The sequence below is a fragment of the Littorina saxatilis genome, linkage group LG1 (assembly GCF_037325665.1).
Source record: "Littorina saxatilis isolate snail1 linkage group LG1, US_GU_Lsax_2.0, whole genome shotgun sequence".
NCBI lineage: Eukaryota > Metazoa > Mollusca > Gastropoda > Littorinimorpha > Littorinidae > Littorina > Littorina saxatilis.
In genome coordinates this window covers 73,398,583-73,418,847 of record NC_090245.1, presented here as the reverse complement: position 1 = coordinate 73,418,847, position 20,265 = coordinate 73,398,583, and the positions used below count along the sequence as shown (strand labels likewise).

The following is a 20,265-nucleotide window of genomic DNA, read 5'->3' as shown; positions in this document are numbered from 1 at the left end:
GAGGTAAGGACCCTCACCGAAGCCTGCTGGCTGCCAGCCACGGCCGAAATGAGAGCATGAAGCTTCTGAATCCTCTCCTGCGTAGGCCGGACCGTCCAAGCGACAGTGTCGAACGCCATACCGAGGTAAACAAACCTCTGCGAGGGAGTCAATTCCGACTTCGCTTGGTTCACAGAGAACCCCAGGCTCAGAGCCCGCCCAAGAACCGGCTAGTCCCACGGACGAGCAGGCATGTGAAGGCCAAAAGTGAGAGCGAAATTCGGACACGTCCACCGTGTGTTGTCGAAAGTCGAGAATGCACATGACGGATGCTAGCGCTCACGTGGTGCGCAGGGTGTTATGGGTAACCGAGCAAGGTCAGGCCATAGCAACGGCTATGGCGTCGCTTTTAGCTTGGTTACCACCCTACTAAGGGCAGGTAATTTGAGAGGTTTTTCGACATCTAGCATGTGGGACTAAAGTCAATGCATTCATAAGAATTGGAGTAAGAATATGTGATTAAATTTATTTTATGCGATTTATTTATGCCGTGTGAGATGGAATTTTTTTTACACAATACATCACGCACTCACATCGGCCAGCAGATCGCAGCCATTTCGGCGCATATCCTACTTTTCACGGCCTATTATTCCAAGTCACACGGGTATTTGGGTGGACATTTTTATCTATGCCCATACAATTTTGCCAGGAGAGACCCTTTTGTCAATCGTGGGATCTTTAACGTGCACACCCCAATGTAGTGTACACGAAGGGACCTCGGTTTTTCGTCTCATCCGAAAGACTAGCCAGGAGTGGTTCCACAGAACTCTCACTAATACTCTTGTTGCTCGTGTTGTGTGCATTTAGAGTGCTTACATCCCTTGCTTTCTCAGATCAGAGACAGATCAGACCATTTCATGGAACATTTACATGTGTAGCAACATAATGATGTAGTTGAACTAGAAAAAGAAGAAGATTTTGATGTGCAGTAAAGATAACGCCTGATCATTCAAAAATACTGAGGACAAGGTATGATACTCACCTTTGTAGTCAAAGATCTAATTTGATGTTAAAAGGAACATTCTAGGCTAACACGGCATGTTTGTCGAAGAAGCGTTTTTTTGTGATTTATATGCACAACTAACTAACACGTGAATTGATTTCCTCAGCCTGTGCAGCAAAACAATGAAGCAAGAAGCTTAAAACCACTCCATTTTAGGCTACAATCCACCCAAACAACCTTGCTATGATTCTAACTCTGGGCAAAGAATCACCCTTACCTCATTTCAGCAGGGTGCCACTGTACTGCAGTTCATAAACAGTCAATCTACTGGAATGATCAGGCGTTATCTTTACTGCACATTAAACCAACCTACCTCAATGACATAGGGCCTCAGTTTCCTGTCCAGAAGGACATCAAAGCCCAGAATCTCAAAGCAGGCGCTGCCCCTGACGTGGTTGGGGAAACAGGTGCGGTAGTTGTGCTTGAGGACAGAGTGAGCGGAGATGAGCGTCTTGATGATGGTGTCGTCAATGTCGGTCCACATCTTGTCAACGTCAATCCCTTTGCCCTGCAGGTAGCGGTTGATGGTGCTGATCCGCCTGCACAACACCAAGCAAAGATACTATAGTATGTGTTCTGCACAGCAACTTTGAGGTCTTGCAAACGTGTCAAAACAAACTCACCCTCAAACCTGAAATGTGGTCTTCCCCCTCCCTTTAACCCTTTGACTACTGATGATACTATAGTATGTGTTCTGCAACTGAATGAGCATTCAGAAATGTAGGATCAAAAATCATTTTTTATTAGAAACTTAAAACATTTCCTCTTGTTCTTCATTTTTTTCCCTAAGTTTGCATTTAGTTCTTCCTCACAAACTCACCCTCAAACCTGAAATGGGGTCTTCCCCCACCCATTTAACTCTTTGACTACTAATTCAATGCAGACCGAACCCCCCAGAGCCGCAAATAGTCATGGCTTGCCCTGCCTTTAGCCTGGTTTATTTTCAAGCCACAGACCGCCAGAAGGGATAACACACTGTGTGTATAAGTCTCATGTGTTAGGTCTGTTCTTAGACGCTGGGTGCTTTGGCCAATCAAAACGATACGGGTCTAAGTCTCCTGGGCCAATCAGAATTCAGCTGTGCACACGGGTTTCCCCAAGAGCTTGTGTTAAATAATTATGTGATGACAATTTTGCATGGTTACTGTCCATCATCTGAAGACTACACAATTTTGAAATGAACATCAAGTATAATTATTATCTGCTCTTAACTTTCGCCATTTCAGCCTCCCTTACTTGGCTTTCCCTTGATGTGTATAGTATTTGTTTGTTTGTTTGTTTGCTTAACGCCCAGCCGACCACGAAGGGCCATATCAGGGCGGTGCTGCTTTGACATATAACGTGCGCCACACACAAGACAGAAGTCGCAGCACAGGCTTCATGTCTCACCCAGTCACATTATTCTGACACCGGACCAACCAGTATGTGTATAGTAACTATCATGACATGCAAATATGTCCAATCAATCTCATCCTCAAACTCAAAAGGGGCCTAATAGACTTACTCCAGGAACCACTCTGTCATGTTTGAATGGGTTGTGAAAGAGTGAATACTCTTGCCTTCTTAGGCAAACTTTCCACATGTGTTCCTTGTAAACATGTTTCAGACACACCCCTTGCTAATGACTGGCCTATAATGCCACGAGGGAAAGTTTGCCTCAATAAAAGCAAAAGTATACACTCTCTCACAACCCACAGACACACGACAATTATTTCAGACAATCGTCTATTCTCCTTTATCTTTTCAGTTCACCAGCACAACAGAAGACCAATGAATTCTGAAGTTAACTATCTTGTATGAACAGGTTGTTATGTTTGCTACCACAGCCATTGCAACGGACTCACCGCTTACTGCCCGCCTCGTCGTCACGCACAAAGTCTTCGCTGTTCTTGTTGATGGCGTAGTTAGTCAGGTGCATGAAAACGTTTTCCTAAAAAAAGAAAAGAAGAAAACACACTGAATCGTCACAAACTGAAAATATGAATGGTTCAAGTTTTCTCAATGAGGATCTAGCATCTTTCAGTCAGATGCAACAAGGCAGGTAATTAATTAAAAAAAGCAAGGGTAGGGATGGCAAATTGGCTTGCGATGAACATAAAAAGTAATCTAGAAGTTTGATTGTTGGGTAAGCTACAAAGACCCGATGAACATATGATACTAATGCTGCATTTATAGATCAGGCTGCTCATGCATTTCTGATTCTTGGGAAGACAAGAACAGCCTTTCAAAGGAATTTTACTGCATGAAATAACAAGTCGCGTAAGGCGAAATTACTACATTTAGTCAAGCTGTGGAACTCACAGAATGAAACTGAACGTAGTCCACCGCTAGTGCAAAAGGCAGTGAAAGTGACGAGCCTGTTTGGCGCGGCAGCGGTTGCGCTGTGCTTCATAGCACGCTTTACTGTACCTCTCTTCGTTTTAACTTTCTGAGCGTGTTTTTAATCCAAACATATCATATCTATATGTTTTTGGAATCAGGAACCGACAAGGAATAAGATGAAATAGTTTTTCAAACGATTTCGAAAATTTAATTTTAATCATAATATTTATATTTTTAATTTTTAGAGCTTGTTTTTAATCCAAATATAACATATTTATATGTTTTTGGAATCAGAAAATGATGAAGAATAAGATGAACGTAAATTTGGATCGTTTTATAAATTATTTTTTTTTTTTACAATTTTCGGATTTTTAACCCCTTCACTGCCCACCCCGTATGTAATATGTGGTCATTTTTGGTTTGTCGTACGCCCATAACCGTATCTCATACGTGGGATTTGTGTCACCAACATTTCAGGACATTTCTGAAAACTAAATGGGAGGTAACCTCTGTCCAAGTACTTGTAGGGGTTCTAAACACAGTTCTTTCCCATAGACCGTTCGGATAAGCTACTATACCATGTGTTGACAGCTCACCACTTTGCCAAGACATGTTAGTATTCACAATGGCAGCGGAAAGTCCGACCTCAACTCGTAGACCTGTTTTCAAGCGATACAGTGTTCTGGAAGCTCTACAAGAAGTGATTTATGGATTACCACACAGAAGAATACTTTTATGGGCTGTAATGTGAGTACCTGATGTTTGACACCAGTTTTAGCAGTGTTTTGTGTGGTTTTATGTGCTGCAATGTGTGTGTGTGTAAGTCCGGAAACTGTAATTTTTGACAAAAATGGTCATTACATCAATTTTTACTATAACAATCATAAACAAAGTCCAATGATCATGTCATCCTATAATAGCCAAAGGTATAAGCAAAACACATGCCAAAGATCTAAGAGATATCTCAATAAATGATCGAGCAGTGAACAGATTAGTGAACCTACCGAAGAAAGCGAAATTTTGCCCTGGCGCACAGCAATACCAAAATGCTGTTAAAGTAGAACTCCCCCTTAGCGACCCCCCTGTTTACGACCACCCCCTTTTTACGACCGATTTTGCTACCACGGATGCATTCTACTATATAATGAACCCCCAGTGAACGACTCACCCCAAAACGCGACTTACGACCGAGCTTTTGGGGATGAATTACGACTTTCGCGCATTTGTAGTCGAGCAGACGAAAACAATACATGGCGGCTCTTGCTCCTCGACGAGAAAAAAAAAATCTCGCGCACGATAGAATCCGCGGCGACTTCCTTAGGAGTCGGGAAGATGCAAATCCTGTGTATCGTCAAGGATAATGACCCAAAACGCAACTTACGACCGAGCTTTTTGGGATGATGTACGACTTTTGCGCATTTTTCGAGCAGACGAAAACACAACATGGCGGCTCTCGCTCCTCCAACTATCGCGAGAAGAAATAAAAACGAAATCTCGCGCGCGCGAGATCCTGATACATCCGGGTTTTTTCTGCACGCTATCTTGTCACGACGACTGTCTTGTTGACAAACGAAGATTCGCGAAAGAAAAAGAAAAGCGCCGACTCTTGAGTAGAGAGCTAATAAAGTAATCGCTAATCGAGCGAAGTGGAAATCCGCGGCGACTTCCTTGGGAGTCGGGAATGCGAAAATCCTGTGTGTCGTCAAGGATAATGACTCGGTGTTATCTAGATGGTGAGAAGGATAGCGAAGCGAAAGTACGCCAAGAGAGGAGCCTGTACGAAGACCTCAACGATTGTGGTCAAGTTTAGCGATGCAAGGCGACGAATCATTCATATGAGCGGAAAGATGATTTGGGAGAAAAGTCGTTATGCTTTCTATCGAGTTAGGACATTTGGATTTTACTGGTTGCGCCACAATGTCAAATGTGCTTCACTCAGCGGGGAGCGAGCATTACGCCATGAGTAAATTTTCTTTGAAATTTGAGTTCAAGTTGTTCTGCTGTAATGTGTTTGGGTGTGTGTGTGTGTGTGTGTGTTTTAATATGACAGTAAACTGCAACTGTGTGTTTGTGTGTAAACATGACAGTACATACACTGCAACCAAATTCATGACCGACCGGCCAAAAACTCAAACCCCCCCTTTAAGACCCCCCCTTTTTACGACCTAATTTTCAAGGTTTTTCCAAAGTCGTAAACAGGGGGTTCTACTGTATACTGTGGCAGTGAAGAGGTTAATGACCAAAGTCATTAATTAATTTTTAAGCCACCAAACTGAAATGCAATACCGAAGTCTGGCCTTCGTCGAAGATTGCTTGGCCAAAATTTCAATCAATTTGATTGAAAAATGAGGGTGTGACAGTGCCGCCTCAACTTTTACAAAAAGCCGGATATGACGTCATCAAAGACATTTATCGAAAAAAAGAAAAAAAACGTCCGGGGATATCATTCCCAGGAACTTTCATGTCAAATTTCATAAAGATCGGTCCAGTAGTTTAGTCTGAATCGCTCTACACACACACACACACACACACACACACACACACACACACACACACACACACACACGCGCACACACACACATACACCACGACCCTCGTCTTGATCCCCCCTCTATGTTAAAACATTTAGTCAAAACTTGACTAAATGTAAAAAGACTCATCATCTCACTGTGTTGTTGTGTGTCGGTTCGCAGTACTTGTTGGTAGCAAATCGTGCAAGACCATCCTTGAAGACAAATATCCGAAGAGGGTCACATGACGTTACTAACGTGTAGATCCGAAAGTCAAACTTGAAACCATCTATCAAGAAGGGCTGAAAATCAAACAACAAACACAATTAATAGAGAGATATTGATAGATTATCTCTTTCTGCTGCAACTGACCCCGATCATATACAGCATCAGATCCTCTCAATGACATGCTGCATACACAACAACCTACAATTAAACTTTCATAAAAGAAATGGAAAATGAACCTATAACATTTTTATCGATATTGAATCATGACTGTCATTAAAACAAAACGTGTTGTGCAACCATTATTACAAAACTCACGTAACACACAGCTGGCATATGAATACCATGCACCACACACACGTAGATGGACATACAGTCAATCAAATACATACACCAGGATGCAAGCAAACTTGTCTTACCTTATTTGTGTACACCTGGCAGATCATGTGTTCATGAGGCTTGATGTCCTTGGGGTTCTTGGTTATCCAGATTCCACGGCCCTGACAACCAGACTCTGGCTTCAGGATGTACGTCTTGTTTTTCTTCTGTCGTGTGTAGGCTTGAAAGTCACCATAGCTGTGAGAGAACAACAGAAATAAATGAAACCTGCAGGGTCCAAGGTAAAGCTCTTAAAGTAATGCCAAAGATCCGTTACCTACCACTATTCTCTACCAACAGCAACTTCAAGTGCTTGAAAACTATGCTGCTTTAGTCGAAATGCAAAGAAAACAGTCGGAGCCAATTCTAAGTTCAGAATTGTAACTAGTGTATACTGCAGCTTTGAGGTATTTACCAAAAATACAATAGATGCCTTATCTAATATTAACACAGGAAAAGCAAATTCTGTATTCCACTCCCCTTTGTCAAGTCTGATTACACTAAAAAAATTACAGCGAACCCCCCCCCCCCCCCCCCCCCCCCCATAGAGGACTCACTCCCTTTTACGACCCTGTTTTCTCAGATTTTTTCAAGTCTTAAAAGGAGGATTCCACTGTATATGAATCAAAAATATTTGCTGAATTCTACACTCATAAAATAATGTCCAAGAGATTTTTGAATTCATGCTAATTGCCCCAAACTGGATCCTAATGCAACCTGACATCAATTCATTTACTGATGTAGTTATTCAATCCTAAGAATATCCCAGAAACAAACTTGCAGTTGCCTCACCCCCCTTGCCATCACTACCACTAACCTCATACTCAACACCATCTAAATTTTGAGAAAAAAATGAGAAAATAACAACACAATCATATTTTTTTGTGTGGATCCAGCTGCATCCAAGTAGCTGACAGGATTGACATTGCTCATTCCCCCAAGACTCTCCTGATTACTCAGGGGAGTCAAAAACTATATTTTCAGAAAATATATATATATATATATAAGTCCTGATAATTACCAGAAAAGAAAACAAGTCGCGTAAGGCGAAATTACTACATTTAGTCAAACTGTGGAACTCACAGAATGAAACTGAACGCACTGCATTTTTTTACAATGACCGTAGTCCGCCGCTTGTGCATAACGGAGTGAAACTGACGAGCCTGTTCAGTTTCGCTTTGCTGCATAGCACGCTTTTCTGTACCTCTCTTTGTTTTAACTTTCTGAGCGTGTTTTTAATCCAAACATATCATATCTATATGTTTTTGGAATCAGGAACCGACAAGGAATAAGATGAAATCGATTTCGGAAATTTAATTTTGATCATAATTTTTATATTTTTAATTTTCAGAGCTTGTTTTTAATCCAAATATAACATTTTCATATGTTTTTGGAATCAGAAAATGATGTAGAATAAGATAAACATAAATTTGGATCGTTTTATATAAAAATTTTCAGATTTTTAATGACCAAAGTCATTAATTATTTTTAAGCCACCAAGCTGAAATGCAATACTGAAGTCCGGCCTTCGTCAAAGATTGCTTTACAAAAATTTCAATCAATTTGATTGAAAAATGAGGGTGTGACAGTGCCGCCTCAACTTTTACAAAAAGCCGGATATGACGTCATCAAAAGTATCTATCGAAAAAAAGAAAAAAACGTCCGGGAATATCCTTCCCAGGAACTCTCATGTCAAATTTCATAAAGATCGGTCCAGTAGTTTGGTCTGAATCGCTCTACACACACACACGCACAGACACACAGACACACAGACACACACCGCGACCCTCGTCTCGATTCCCCCTCTATGTTAAAACATTTAGTAAAAACTTGACTAAATGTAAAAAGGGGTGAGATGAGCTGTGAGAGTCTATAGAGAGCACAACTGCCAAATAGAAAACGGACAAGAATTTATTAAATTAGTGACAGAAAAAACCAGAAGTTGTTTAAACTCACTCTGCAGGAAGGCACCACGTCTTGGGGAAAATGTTGTATTCCTTGGGGAACATCTTCATCATGCGGTTGAGGTTTCTGGCCAGGAGATCTTTGCGACAAATCTCGTTCATCCCCGGAAAATGGTTGATTTTCTGAAAAAAAGATTGACAAAAATCAAGCATGTGGTCTGACAGGTATGACAGTAATTATATCTCAAACGAGTCCTTTAATAAGACTGTAATTGTCTTGCGCACAATTAGTTTCCTGCTGTAACACATGGATGTACAGCAACAAAGAATTAGATTACAGGCACTGAAAACAACTTTATGCCACTACCAACAAATTGGATAAGAAAAGTATTACAATCAAAGCTTGACCGTCAGATTACTGAAATGCCAGGGTAGAGCACCTGTTGGGAGAGACAAAGTTCCATAGAAGTAATAATAAATGAAATCATGAGTATATTACACATTCACACAAGTTACATAAACATGGAAAACATCTTTAAGACAACACTAATAGTAGGATTATATTTAAATCACTAGCAGTTAAGCCCGGCTTCGCCCGGGAGTAAGCGGAGCCCTGTAGCAATTTAAGACGCTCGCTATCCCATTATCATTAGCTTTACCTCCTTTGTTTGGATACAAAAAAAGAGTTATCTCCCTTACCTTCTAGAAATTTATCTCCCTTACCTTCTAGAAATTTCCGGAACTGTCCAGTTAATTTTTCATTCTTCATTTCTTCCCCTCATAGGAGCAATAGCGAGTCTCTAATATCACTGGCATGATGTGCTTGCTACAGGTGAACAGTAGACACTGAACTGGTCTTGCACCATATAGGCTGTATTCAATAAATGGGAGGTCCATAATTGAAAATTTTCATCTAAATTTTAATTTGATTATATACTTACCCAACTCACATCAAGCAATTTACTCCAGTTTAGTGCTAGGACGCTGAATAGCATCGCCTTGGTAACAAGGGGAGGTCACCCTAAAAAAGAGCTACCTTGACCCCTTATCATGACAAAGTCACGCGTGACTTCCTGACCTTGCCGCCATCTTTGAATCATTCAATCGAAAGCGAACATAGAAAAATTTCCCTCTTTTTTAGGAAAAAACCCCCATAAAAACCCCAAAAGCGGGGCAGGCGGGCGGGTATCAACTATGTGAGTTGGGTAAGTATATAATCAAATTAAAATTTAGATGAAAATTTTCAATTAAATTACATTCTTTTTTTTTTTTTTTTTTTTTTTTTTTTTTTGTTTTTTTTAACCTCAGTCGCATGCAGGTTTGCTACTACAATTATTTTTTGCCTTTTTATTATATCTTTTTTTTTTCTTTTTTTTTGTGGCTTGGAGCAAACCTTCTTCATAGGTCTTTTCTTTTCAAATGTGTACAATTTTTAAATCAATAAACCTTATCAGTAAACTAATATGTTCAAATAAATAAATAAATAAAAATAATCATAACATAAATTTATTCCTAATGTTCAGCTCAGTTTCCAGTACACCAAATCTTTTTTAACACTCAACTTATACCAGGCCCCTGAGGGTTAAGTCCCTTTGAAAAATAAATAATATTTCAAGGGGTGTCCCATATCTAAATTTACTTATACACATTTTTCCAATCAAGATTAAATGGGTAAGATACTTAAACATTTCATGTGTCAAACCATTCTTATCTCGCACATAAATCAGCACATCTGTTGCTTGTAGAATAATTGCTATGTTATATCGATTGTAGAACAATGTTTCAACATGCTTCCACAAATGGTGAATTTTACTGCAATAGAAAAAGAAATGTTCAATGTAATCAACTTGTTCAATACAGTATGGACATTTATCATTATTTGCGAGTCCCATTTTTAAGAGGAGAATATTGGTTGGGTATATATTGTGTAATATCTTCCACTGTAATTCTTTTAGTCTGGTTTCTGTTGTTGTTTCTTTTGCATTAAGCCAAACTTTTTCTTCAATACTAATACCAAGTTTGTTCAGCCAAAATCGAACACAGCAGGGTGGACTATATTTCATATCTGTCATAAAATTTCGAAAATCTCTAGCTTTTAACATCACTTTATCATTAAAATACAATTTCGAGAATTCTTCAGTGACAGCATATACATAATCCGTATTGTTCTTTAAATAACGAGACAACGCCGAGTGAACAACAATGTACTGTAAATAGAGTTCTGGTGAAGTACCAATTAGGTTCTGTACATTTTGAAATGACAAAATGGAATTGTTTTCTAAGAGGTCATTGACATGTGTTATTCCTTTTTTTGCCCAGTTGTCAAAATAAATTACATTATTTTGATATTTTATATCGACATTATTCCATATGCATGCCATCTTCAGAGATGACGAAGAGTGCAGTGTATTATGTTCCAACCAGACTCGCAGTACTTTGCTCCAGAAGGAGGACTGAAGACTATCTAACCCTTTAAACTTTTTAGGACCAATAATTGAATTAAAACATGATAAATCTGTTCCAAAATTACGGAAATATAATCTAGGAATCCAAGTCCATGTACTATTGTTATTCATATTCGAGAGCTGAGCAAGCCAGCCGCACAGAATAGATTCTTGCAATATTTGCATATCAATCATTTGGATTCCTCCTGTTCCTATTCCACTGCACATAACACTTCTCTTCACTTTCTCAAACGCTTTCTTGTTACAATTAATTTTCCTCCAAAGAAAACGAAACAATAACGTATTAATTTCTTTCAACACAGGTTCAGGGATGCATATTGCCTGCATAACATAAACGAGCTGAGAAATCAAAAAACTTTTTATTACGCACATTTTACCAAATATGCCAAGATTCCGTTTTTCCCAGTTTAAAATCACCTGCTTAATACTCTTAATTCGTTGTGTCCAGTTTTCATCCACGAGGGAGGCACTGGATGTATTGCAAAAATATATTCCCAGAATCTTCATTTGTTTAACCCATCTTAATCCGTATCCTCCCTCGTTGCTATTCCGTTTTGATCCAATCCACATTGCTTCTGATTTTACTCTATTTATATTCAAACCGGATATAATTGTAAACTCGTCTAATATCCCCAAAACAACTTTAATGTCATCTTTATCACGCAGAAACATGGTAACATCATCGGCATACAGAAGTGCCTTCAAAATCTTTTTAAACATATGCACTTCTTCTGAATCGTCAGTTTCAATTTCCAAACCTTTTACTTCAAAACCTTTTCGAAATCGGGTTGCAAGCAGTTCAATTCCAATAACAAAAGCCAGTGGTGAGAAAGGACAACCTTGTCGCACCCCACAGCTGACTTCAAAATCACTTGAGAGCCAACCGTTGTATCCAATGCAGCTTCTTGTGCTACTGAACAATACTTCTACCCAACGTAAAAAATCTGTTCCAAATCCGTATCTCTTAAAGGCATATAACATAAACTCTTTCGATATACTGTCAAATGCTTTTTTGAAATCTAAAGCAAGTACCAAACCAGGTTTTTCTTGTAATCTAAAGTGTTCAATAACATCATCTATTGTTCTCAGCGTATGAGAGACGTTTCTACCTTTAATAAAACCAACTTGATCTTCGTGTACTATGTTTTGAATAACTGGGCTTAGCCTATTTGCTAAACATTTAGCTAAAATCTTATAGTCTGTATTTGTCAAAGAAATTGGTCTCCAGTTTGATAAACTGTGTTTTGATAAGTCTTTCCCTTTGTGGATCAGGGTAATAACCGCCGATGCTTGGGTGAAGGACAGACTTCCATTCTCAAATGATTTGTTAAATGAATCAACAATAAGAATTCTTAACTTTGACCAAAAAAACTTAATAAATTCTGTGGTAAGGCCGTCCATGCCTGGTGAGGAACCATTTTTCATCAATTTAAGTGCCGATGATGCCTCTTCAACCGTTACATTTCCTTCACACTTTGCCTTCTCCTCATCACTTAACTGAGGAACATCGCAATCTTGCAAAAAGGATGTAATATTATTGTCTAAATTTTCATCAGGTAATTTTCGTGAATAAAGAGTTTGAAAATACTCTCTCTGAGCTTCCAGTATATCAAATTGATCTGTAATGACTTCACCATTCTCCAGTTCTAATCTTGGCATTAATTTAGAATGTGCACGTGATTTTTCTAAGTTAAGAAAATACTTTGTATTTGTTTCTCCTTCTTCGATCCATTTTACTCGTGATCTTGTCTGGGCACTGTGCAATTCTGTTTTTTCAATAAGTTCCAAATTCAATTTTAACTTTTCTCGTCGAAAAATAGCGTTTTTATCATCTGGGTTTTTGGCTAAATGTGATTCGCATACATTTAAATCATGTTGCAGTGTTATCTTGTCTGTTCTCTTTTTTACGGCATTTTTCTTGCTGTATTGCATAGAGATGTCCTTAATTTCCAGTTTTAGTAACTCCCAATTCAATCCCGCATGCTGTGTCGGCTGCTCAGAGAGAAAATTATCAATGGTCTGATTCATAATATCAACGTATGCCTGTTGTTTTAATAGAGAGTTGTTAAATTTCCAGTACCCTGGACCTCTGCATGTATCAGTACATTTTAGTTGTAAATAAACACCCCTGTGATCAGTCGAAGGTAGTGAATATATATTGCATTCAAGCACTTCGTCAATTACGTTATCATTTAATAACATGTAATCCAGTCGCCGTGCAATAAATGTACCCCCTCCCTTTGACCATGTGTATTCTTTTTCTTGTGGGTTGCAAATCCGCCACATATCATTCAAAGCACAATCATTTATAAAAGAGTTAAAGGCTTTTACCAAACTCTCTTGGTGTTTTTGGCCACTGATAATATCAAGTTCATTATTCAACACGGCATTAAAATCTCCACAGACTATTTTCCTTTCACAATCACATTCTTTGACTTTGACAGCTAAATCATGTAAAAATTCCTTGATCTCTTTTGTTACACTGGGTGCGTATATATTAAACACACATACATCTCTATTCTCAATGGATATTCTTATTGCAATAACCCTATCGTTTAATGTAAAGGTCTTCCATGCGAACGAAAACTGCTTTCTAATTAATATAATCTGACCTTTACTGTGTGCAGTACTTTCTGAAAAAATCAAATCTCCTCCCCATTCTTTTTTCCATAACTCCACCACACCTTTGGTAACATACGATTCTTGAATACATATAATGTCGTATTTTTTTTCCTTGAAATGTCGAAAAAGACTTTTGCGTTTTGTTGCATTTCGTAATCCACGCACATTAAGTGATAAAATGTTTAACGTATCCATAGGAAAGAGGGTACAAGGTCAATAAATACAACGAGTGTAAACACTTGAATCGTAAGACAATCGGGAAAGTCCATAGTCCGGGCCAGGTCGTAAGGGTTGAGAAACTTGGACAGGTCGTCCTATTCCTGTGTATTAGATGGGTTGTTAGCGCTGTCATGGGCTGTTAAGGAGTTGCGTTCGTGGCGCGGTTTCTTTTCGAGTTTCTCGAGTATTTTCCCCCCACTCTTTCCACCCTCTTCCTGGCTCGATCGCCGGCGCTTGGACGACTCGGACCGGCTTCGCGAGTCACTAGTGTAGTGAGAGTGAATAGCAGTTTGGCGGACCGAAGGACGAGGCGTGCGTGTCTCCCCCCCTTCCTCCTCCCTGTCCTTTTCACTGGTGAGTTTGGCGGCCGGGTTCGCTGCCTGCGCATTGTCACTGCGTGCTGCACGCGTCTCGTTTGGTGCAGTGGTCAGCTCGCCGGACTGATTTGGTTCAATTTCAGTGTCACTGTCACCTTCCGTTTCGCTGGCACGTGCGCTGCAAGCGTTGTCGCCGCGTTTATGGCCAGGTTTGAGACAGTCACGGCAGACTACCTCTCTGTCGCACTGTGAAACGTGGTGCCCCTCATTGAGGCACTTTGAGCAAATGACTTTTTTCTTTTCTTAAATTACATTCTTATCCCAACTCACATCAAGCAGAATGCTAATGAAGGAGGTGGGGAAACAAAATTCCACTTGTCCAGCCGACAATGGCTGGTAGGGAGCTACTGCCACCATGACGAGTGCTGGCCACATCTCGCAGGTAAAAGTTGATGAAAACACCCTGCGATTTCCAGTAGGCAGCGCCTAAGACCTCTGCCAGCACGCCTGAGCGGAGGACTGCCAGAGAAGTAGCCCAGGCTCTGGCTTCATGAGTTCTTGACAACTTCATAGGAAGGACAGAATGCCCAATCCCAACTTGTCTGTGCCACCACGCATACGCTTGTTTAATAAGCGTAGAGACCCATCTTACCAAAGTGACCCGCGACAAGTCCTTGCTCCTTTCAGTGCCAACTGAGATGAAGAGCAGTTTATGGTCCCTAGACCTAATGGGCGTGGTACGGGATAAGTAGCTGGTAAAAGTACGAACAGGACAATTGACCATATCAGGGTCACCAGACGCAAGAATCCTACTTAAAGGAGGAATGCGAATAACAGAGGAGGACAGACCTTGTTTTTGGTTTTGGCAAGGAACTCCGGCCGAAATCTTAAAACAAAAGAGCCATAGCTCTCAAAAGAAATATCCTTAGCCAGGCCTGAAAGAGCGTGCACCTCACCGCCTCCACTGGCAGAGGCTAACAAAACGAGGAACAAGGCTTTACGAGTCAAGTTAGCTAAGCTCGCTGAAGCTAAAGGTTCGAAATCCAAAGAGGCTAGAAACTTGAGTACCAAAAAATAAGTCCCACGCGGGAAGAGGGGACTTAGCCTTCGTAAAACCAATCGCTGCCCCCTTAAGAACACTAGCAATTACACCGCCCAGGTTAATGCTATGCCCTAATTGCTTCAGAGTAGAAGAAATGGCTGAGCGCCTGACTCTCAAAAAGAAGGAGCCAAGCCCTGAGCAGCCAAACACGAGAGATGATTTGCTACATGCAAAGAGCGAGGTGAAGTAGCAGTAACTCCATTCTCCGAGCACCACTTTGTCCAAGCTGACCAGTGTGACGCATAAACAGTGCTGGTCGATTCCCTGTGGGCCTTTTGGACAAAGCCTAAAGTAGCGTCTGAGGAGCCAGAACGGCGCAGCGACCTAGAAAGAATGGAGGGCCGTCTGCGAGGCGAAGGAGGACGGGGAACCAATGTTGGCTGGGCCACCAAGGGGCCACCAACACCAAGCAAGGCTGTCCCCGCTCCGCCTTCCTGAGAACCTTTCCCAAGAGATGAAACGGGGGGAAAGCATAGGCTCAGACGCGACCAGTTTACTTCGAGGGCGTCTGTTTCCCTCCCCTCTTGGTCTGGAAAGGGGGAGATAAAGACCTGAAGCCTGCAGGAGAATCTTGTCACAAACAGATCGACTGTAGGCTTGCTGAAATGCCACCCAGACGTTGTAGGACCTGATGAGTCAGAGTCTACTCCGTGTGCATCGTACACTACGAGCGACTGAAGTAGTCCGCAAGAACGTTGAGTATGCCTGGGACGTACTTCGCTGACAACAGAATAAGGTGCTGGCTGCCCCTGGCAAGAATCTGACCTGACCTGACAGAAAGAGCGAGAGACAAAGTGCCTCCCTGTTTGTTGAAATAGGCCGCCATGGTCGTGTTGTCTGTGCGAACCCCAATTTATTCGTTCCTGACCATAGACAGAAACGATTGGAGTCCCAGGAAAACAGCCTCTAACTCTAGGGCATTAATGTGCCCCCCACTCTGCGTCTCGTTCCACAGACCTGACGCAGTGTGAACAGAAAGATGGGCACCCCAGCCCTCCATAGACGCGTCTGTGAACAGAAACTCGTCCGGGGGGGGCAAACGATATTGGCACTCCCTGTGAAATCCCAGGGAGCAGCCACTGCCTCGTTGTGTGCCGAAACCAGCTTTCAAGAGAGACTACTGTCTCCCAGCCCTGAAGAGAAGGCTTCCACAGCGAACTCAGGGCAGCCTGAAATGGCCGCTTGTGGACTCTGCCTAAGGGCACAAGAGTGGCCATCGATTCCATTTGGCCAAGAAGAGAGGTCAGAACACGTACAGCCGCTCTCTTTATCAAGGACAGAGTACGAAACAGACTTTGCAACCTGTCCACCCTTCTCTGTGAAGGGCGTACCCGCCAATCGACGGTGTATGTCTTTGCGTGTGGAAGAAAAACAACCCCAATGCTAAAAACGTCTGTGCCAAACCTAGGCTTAGCCACATGATGGTGTTTAGTTCTTTCCGTAACCTCTTAGAAAGAAAAGCTGAAACTAAGGAATTCCTGCGAGTCCTTTGTGCTGCGCAGCGAAAGTCGCTGACAGAAGCCACTGCCTCAAGAGGTAGGCTTAGCCGGAAAAGTTCCGACTGAGAGGTTACGAGCAATGGCTCAGTGAGCCTAAAAATTTAGTCAGAATGTGAGCCCATAATTTGGACATGTTCTGGCGACTTGTCAGAAACCAAAGCTTATGACCCTGATGAGAAAGCGCAATTCCGTAAGCCTTAAAAGCCGAGAAAGTTTTAACAGCTTGCCTTGTTTTTCACCACAGAGGCAAAAAACAAAAATTGAGGCCTTAGCAACTTCACCCTAGAAGGTGAAAAATAAGAGGTATGCCGCATCAAAGATGGGCGTACATACCGCGAAGCTGCCTAAGGCAGAGGGTTTAACCCAATGTGTGTTTGCTTAGCTCCGTATCTTGCCTAAATAAAGGCCAAATGTGGCCAGCCGACGCAGATCACAGCTTCTCCCAGAAGATGAACCACAAAAAGCAAAGAGCGGAGTAGATCCGCCTCTTGTTTGCAACCTGAGCCAAGCAATGTGCCAAGAAAAGCGCTGGGAGGCTCCGCTGTTCAAAAGACTTTAGCCAAAGCAGCTAGAAGCGACATGACATCCTTCTCCCGTGCGTCACGACGAAACTCGAAGTTAACAAGAGCAGAGAAGATAGAGCTCTATAAAAAAAATCTTGCAAAGTTTCCTAAACAGAGGATAACTTGAAAAGATCATGTGCTTATTCCCCCAGAGACAAGAAAGAGGACTCAGTATAACATACTGTTCTACTGTAGCCGTCTTCCCTACCAGAATAGTGACAACTTTCTCTACCGCATCGTCACGAAACCTGAATTGGTCTAATGACGACGCGATCAATCTCGACAGAGATCTCTGCAAAGTCTCAGAGAGAGACGATAACTCAAGCAAGCGTAAGCCAGTTACTCCAAAGACAAAAGAGAATTCTCCGAAAACGGGACTACTCTGTCTCTGCTGTATCATCTTGCCTAAGGACTGCAAGTTCCGGAAAAGTGGAACGAGGCAAGGCAAACGAGCCAATCAAATTGACTGAATTATGCAGCAGTGTAAACCTCTTAGCCAAACCAGCAGGCAAAGCTGAGGCTAAAAACAAAGAAGCACGGTAAGGCTGCGCTGAATCAGGAGCCAGACCTTGTGCCGTTAACCACGGTACAGCGTGAAACGCACCGCCGTACTGCCCAGTAGTCAGTAGCATAGACAGCTCAAACGCTACCAACGGGAATTTCCGAAAACGGGAATTTCCGAAAACTGAACTGCTGTTTCCGTCCTTCGCAGAACGGGAATCCCCCAAAGCGGAAGGAGGTTGGGCAACAAGCCTACAAGTGTTGCCGCACCCTCCTCGAACTACCATGAAGTAACTTCCGCCGCCAAAGCCAGTGCTAGCGGAAGTTCAACCAGTACACGGAAGTTGGCATCTTTGTCAACCTGAACAGAAGCACCAAAATCCGACTCATAATCCCGCACATCCGTGCAACAAGGCAACGAACTTCCGCCCTGACTACAATAGTCAGGCGAAGCGTCACCCAGAAGAGACGACACACGAGGGATGCGATACCCAAGCAGTGTGTCCCTAGGGACTGCTTTCCTGCCCAGAGGGCGGAAGCGGGGAATGTCACCCCCTCCTCAAAATACCGTGAAGCCACTTCCTCCGCTAAAGCCAGAGCTTGCGGAAGCTTAGTCGGTATGCGGAAGTTGACATCTTCGTCACCCTGGACGGAAGTGCCAAAATCCGACTCGTAGTCCCTCACTTCCGTGAAGTCAGGCAAGACACTTCCGCCGTGACTACCATAGTCCGACGAAGTGTCGCCCGGAAGAGACGCCCACGAGGGATTTTATACCCAAGCGGTACGTCCCTAGGGACTGCTTCCTGCCTGAAAGGCGGAAGCGGGGAAAGCTATGAAAGCTGTGCTGCCGCACCCACTGTTCCTCTAGGGAGTGTAGGAGGACGCACTTCCCCTGTTCGGTCAGAGACCGAACGCGTGTCTGGGCTTTTCCCTCGATCTAGACGTTCACTCAATCGGAACGACGTAGACCTAGGGCCTAAGCTTTCGCGCACACGAACCGGTGTGGCTACTCTCTCCAAACACACACTTCGTTTTGGCCGGAGAACCCGGTTACTGGCGAAGTATAAATACCTTGATCGTCGTCAGTCCAAGAGGCCTGGGAACGCAGCAGGTAAACACCACGGATGCCCTCAAACGAGGCGTGAACGTCGGCGGACGTAAAAGTGGAGGAAGGCGGAACACACACCCTGGCAAGGGAACGCACACCTCCCACACCGGAAGGCAAAGACACATCTCAGCCTTGGTAGACGAAAACTCGGCTGAAAGAGAGGATATCTAAGCACTCAAGGAGTGCAAAATAGCATAAACATCCTGCTTCTCGCTAACAGGGCCTGAACCGGACAAGACCGGTGAAGCAGCTGAAGGCAAACTAAGCATAGCCGGAGAATTAGGTAAGTCTATCGCACATCAAACGAGGATTTAGTCAAGGATCTGTGACTTTAATCAAAGCTTAACATGCCGAACTCTACGACTTACGAGAAGGCTTCTTTGTGGGAGAAGGCTCGGCCACCAACTTAGCATTTTTATTCTTTCCTTATCCGACATGGCGAACGGAAAAAATGTAAACAAAGCTAAGTATTCGACCAAACCTAAGTCACAAAACGATAACAAACGACAAAAAAGCTCACCCAAACACACAGTAGGAGCAGAGGGACCGTGTGCAAGTACCAAGGCAGGGTCTGACAAAGGCAGAAGTCAGACAAACCGGCTGAAAGCCGGAGCAAAATCAAAACACGTCTGTAGACACAGATCGCTGGAGAGTGAATGATTCTTCTTCTTCTTCTTCAGCGTTCCAGAATTTTCTGGTTACGTGTGAGCTCGTTTGCCCATTTGGGTTCCCCACACTATACTCTGAGAGCATAGTCAGCTTCACTCCGATTTCGTTGAGTAGGCATGCTGGGTATTTTCGTGTTTCCATAACCCACCGAACTCTGACATGGATTACAGGATCTTTTCCGTGCGCACTTGGTCTTGTGCTTGCGTGTACACACGAAGGGGGTTAAGTCACTAGCAGGTCTGCACATAAGTTGACCTGGGAGATCGGAAAAATCTCCACTCTTAACCCACCAGGCGGCAGCGACCGGGATTCGAACTCCCGACCTCTCGATTACGAGGCCGACGTCTTACCACCACGCCACTGCGCCCGTCCGTGAATGATTCAAAGATGGCGGCAAGGTCAGGAAGTCACGCGTGACTTTGTCATGATAAGGGGTCAAGGTAGCTCTTTTTTAGGGTGACCTCCCCTTGTTACCAAGGCGATGCTATTCAGCGTCCTAGCACTAAACTGGAGTAAATTGCTTGATGTGAGTTGGGATAAGAATGTAATTTAATCTGAGAAAGGAAACAATGAATCAAGAAACTAAAAACCAGGTGCACATCTGCGGCACCTAGGGAGTGTACGTGCACACTATCTTGTTCCTGCCTCTTGCCATCTCAGAGGTATGGCGACCACAGACAGACACACACACACACACACTTACATCCATTTTTATATATACAAGTGCGTGTAATTCTTTCGAGTGTTTTATCTGTACGAGGGCATGAGAATTCTCTTCAGTTTTGCAATCGTGCTGATACGCCGCGGCTTCGTGCTTTG

At 42.7% G+C, this 20,265-nt stretch overlaps 1 protein-coding gene across 11 annotated transcripts in view; it reads right to left on the bottom strand.

The window, feature by feature from the left end:
* LOC138978299 (tubulin polyglutamylase ttll6-like) overlaps positions 1-20,265 on the bottom strand; it is a 97,266-nt gene that overhangs the window by 41,031 nt on the left and 35,970 nt on the right. For all 11 annotated transcript variants that reach the window (XM_070351035.1, XM_070351047.1, XM_070351063.1 and 8 more), the window contains exons 6-10: positions 8,434-8,564; positions 6,519-6,675; positions 6,033-6,176; positions 2,887-2,972; positions 1,356-1,581 (exon numbers count right to left, since the gene is read on the bottom strand). In XM_070351035.1, coding sequence (XP_070207136.1) covers positions 1,356-1,581; positions 2,887-2,972; positions 6,033-6,176; positions 6,519-6,675; positions 8,434-8,564 — 744 coding nt within the window. The remainder of the gene's footprint in view (positions 1-1,355; positions 1,582-2,886; positions 2,973-6,032; positions 6,177-6,518; positions 6,676-8,433; positions 8,565-20,265) is intronic.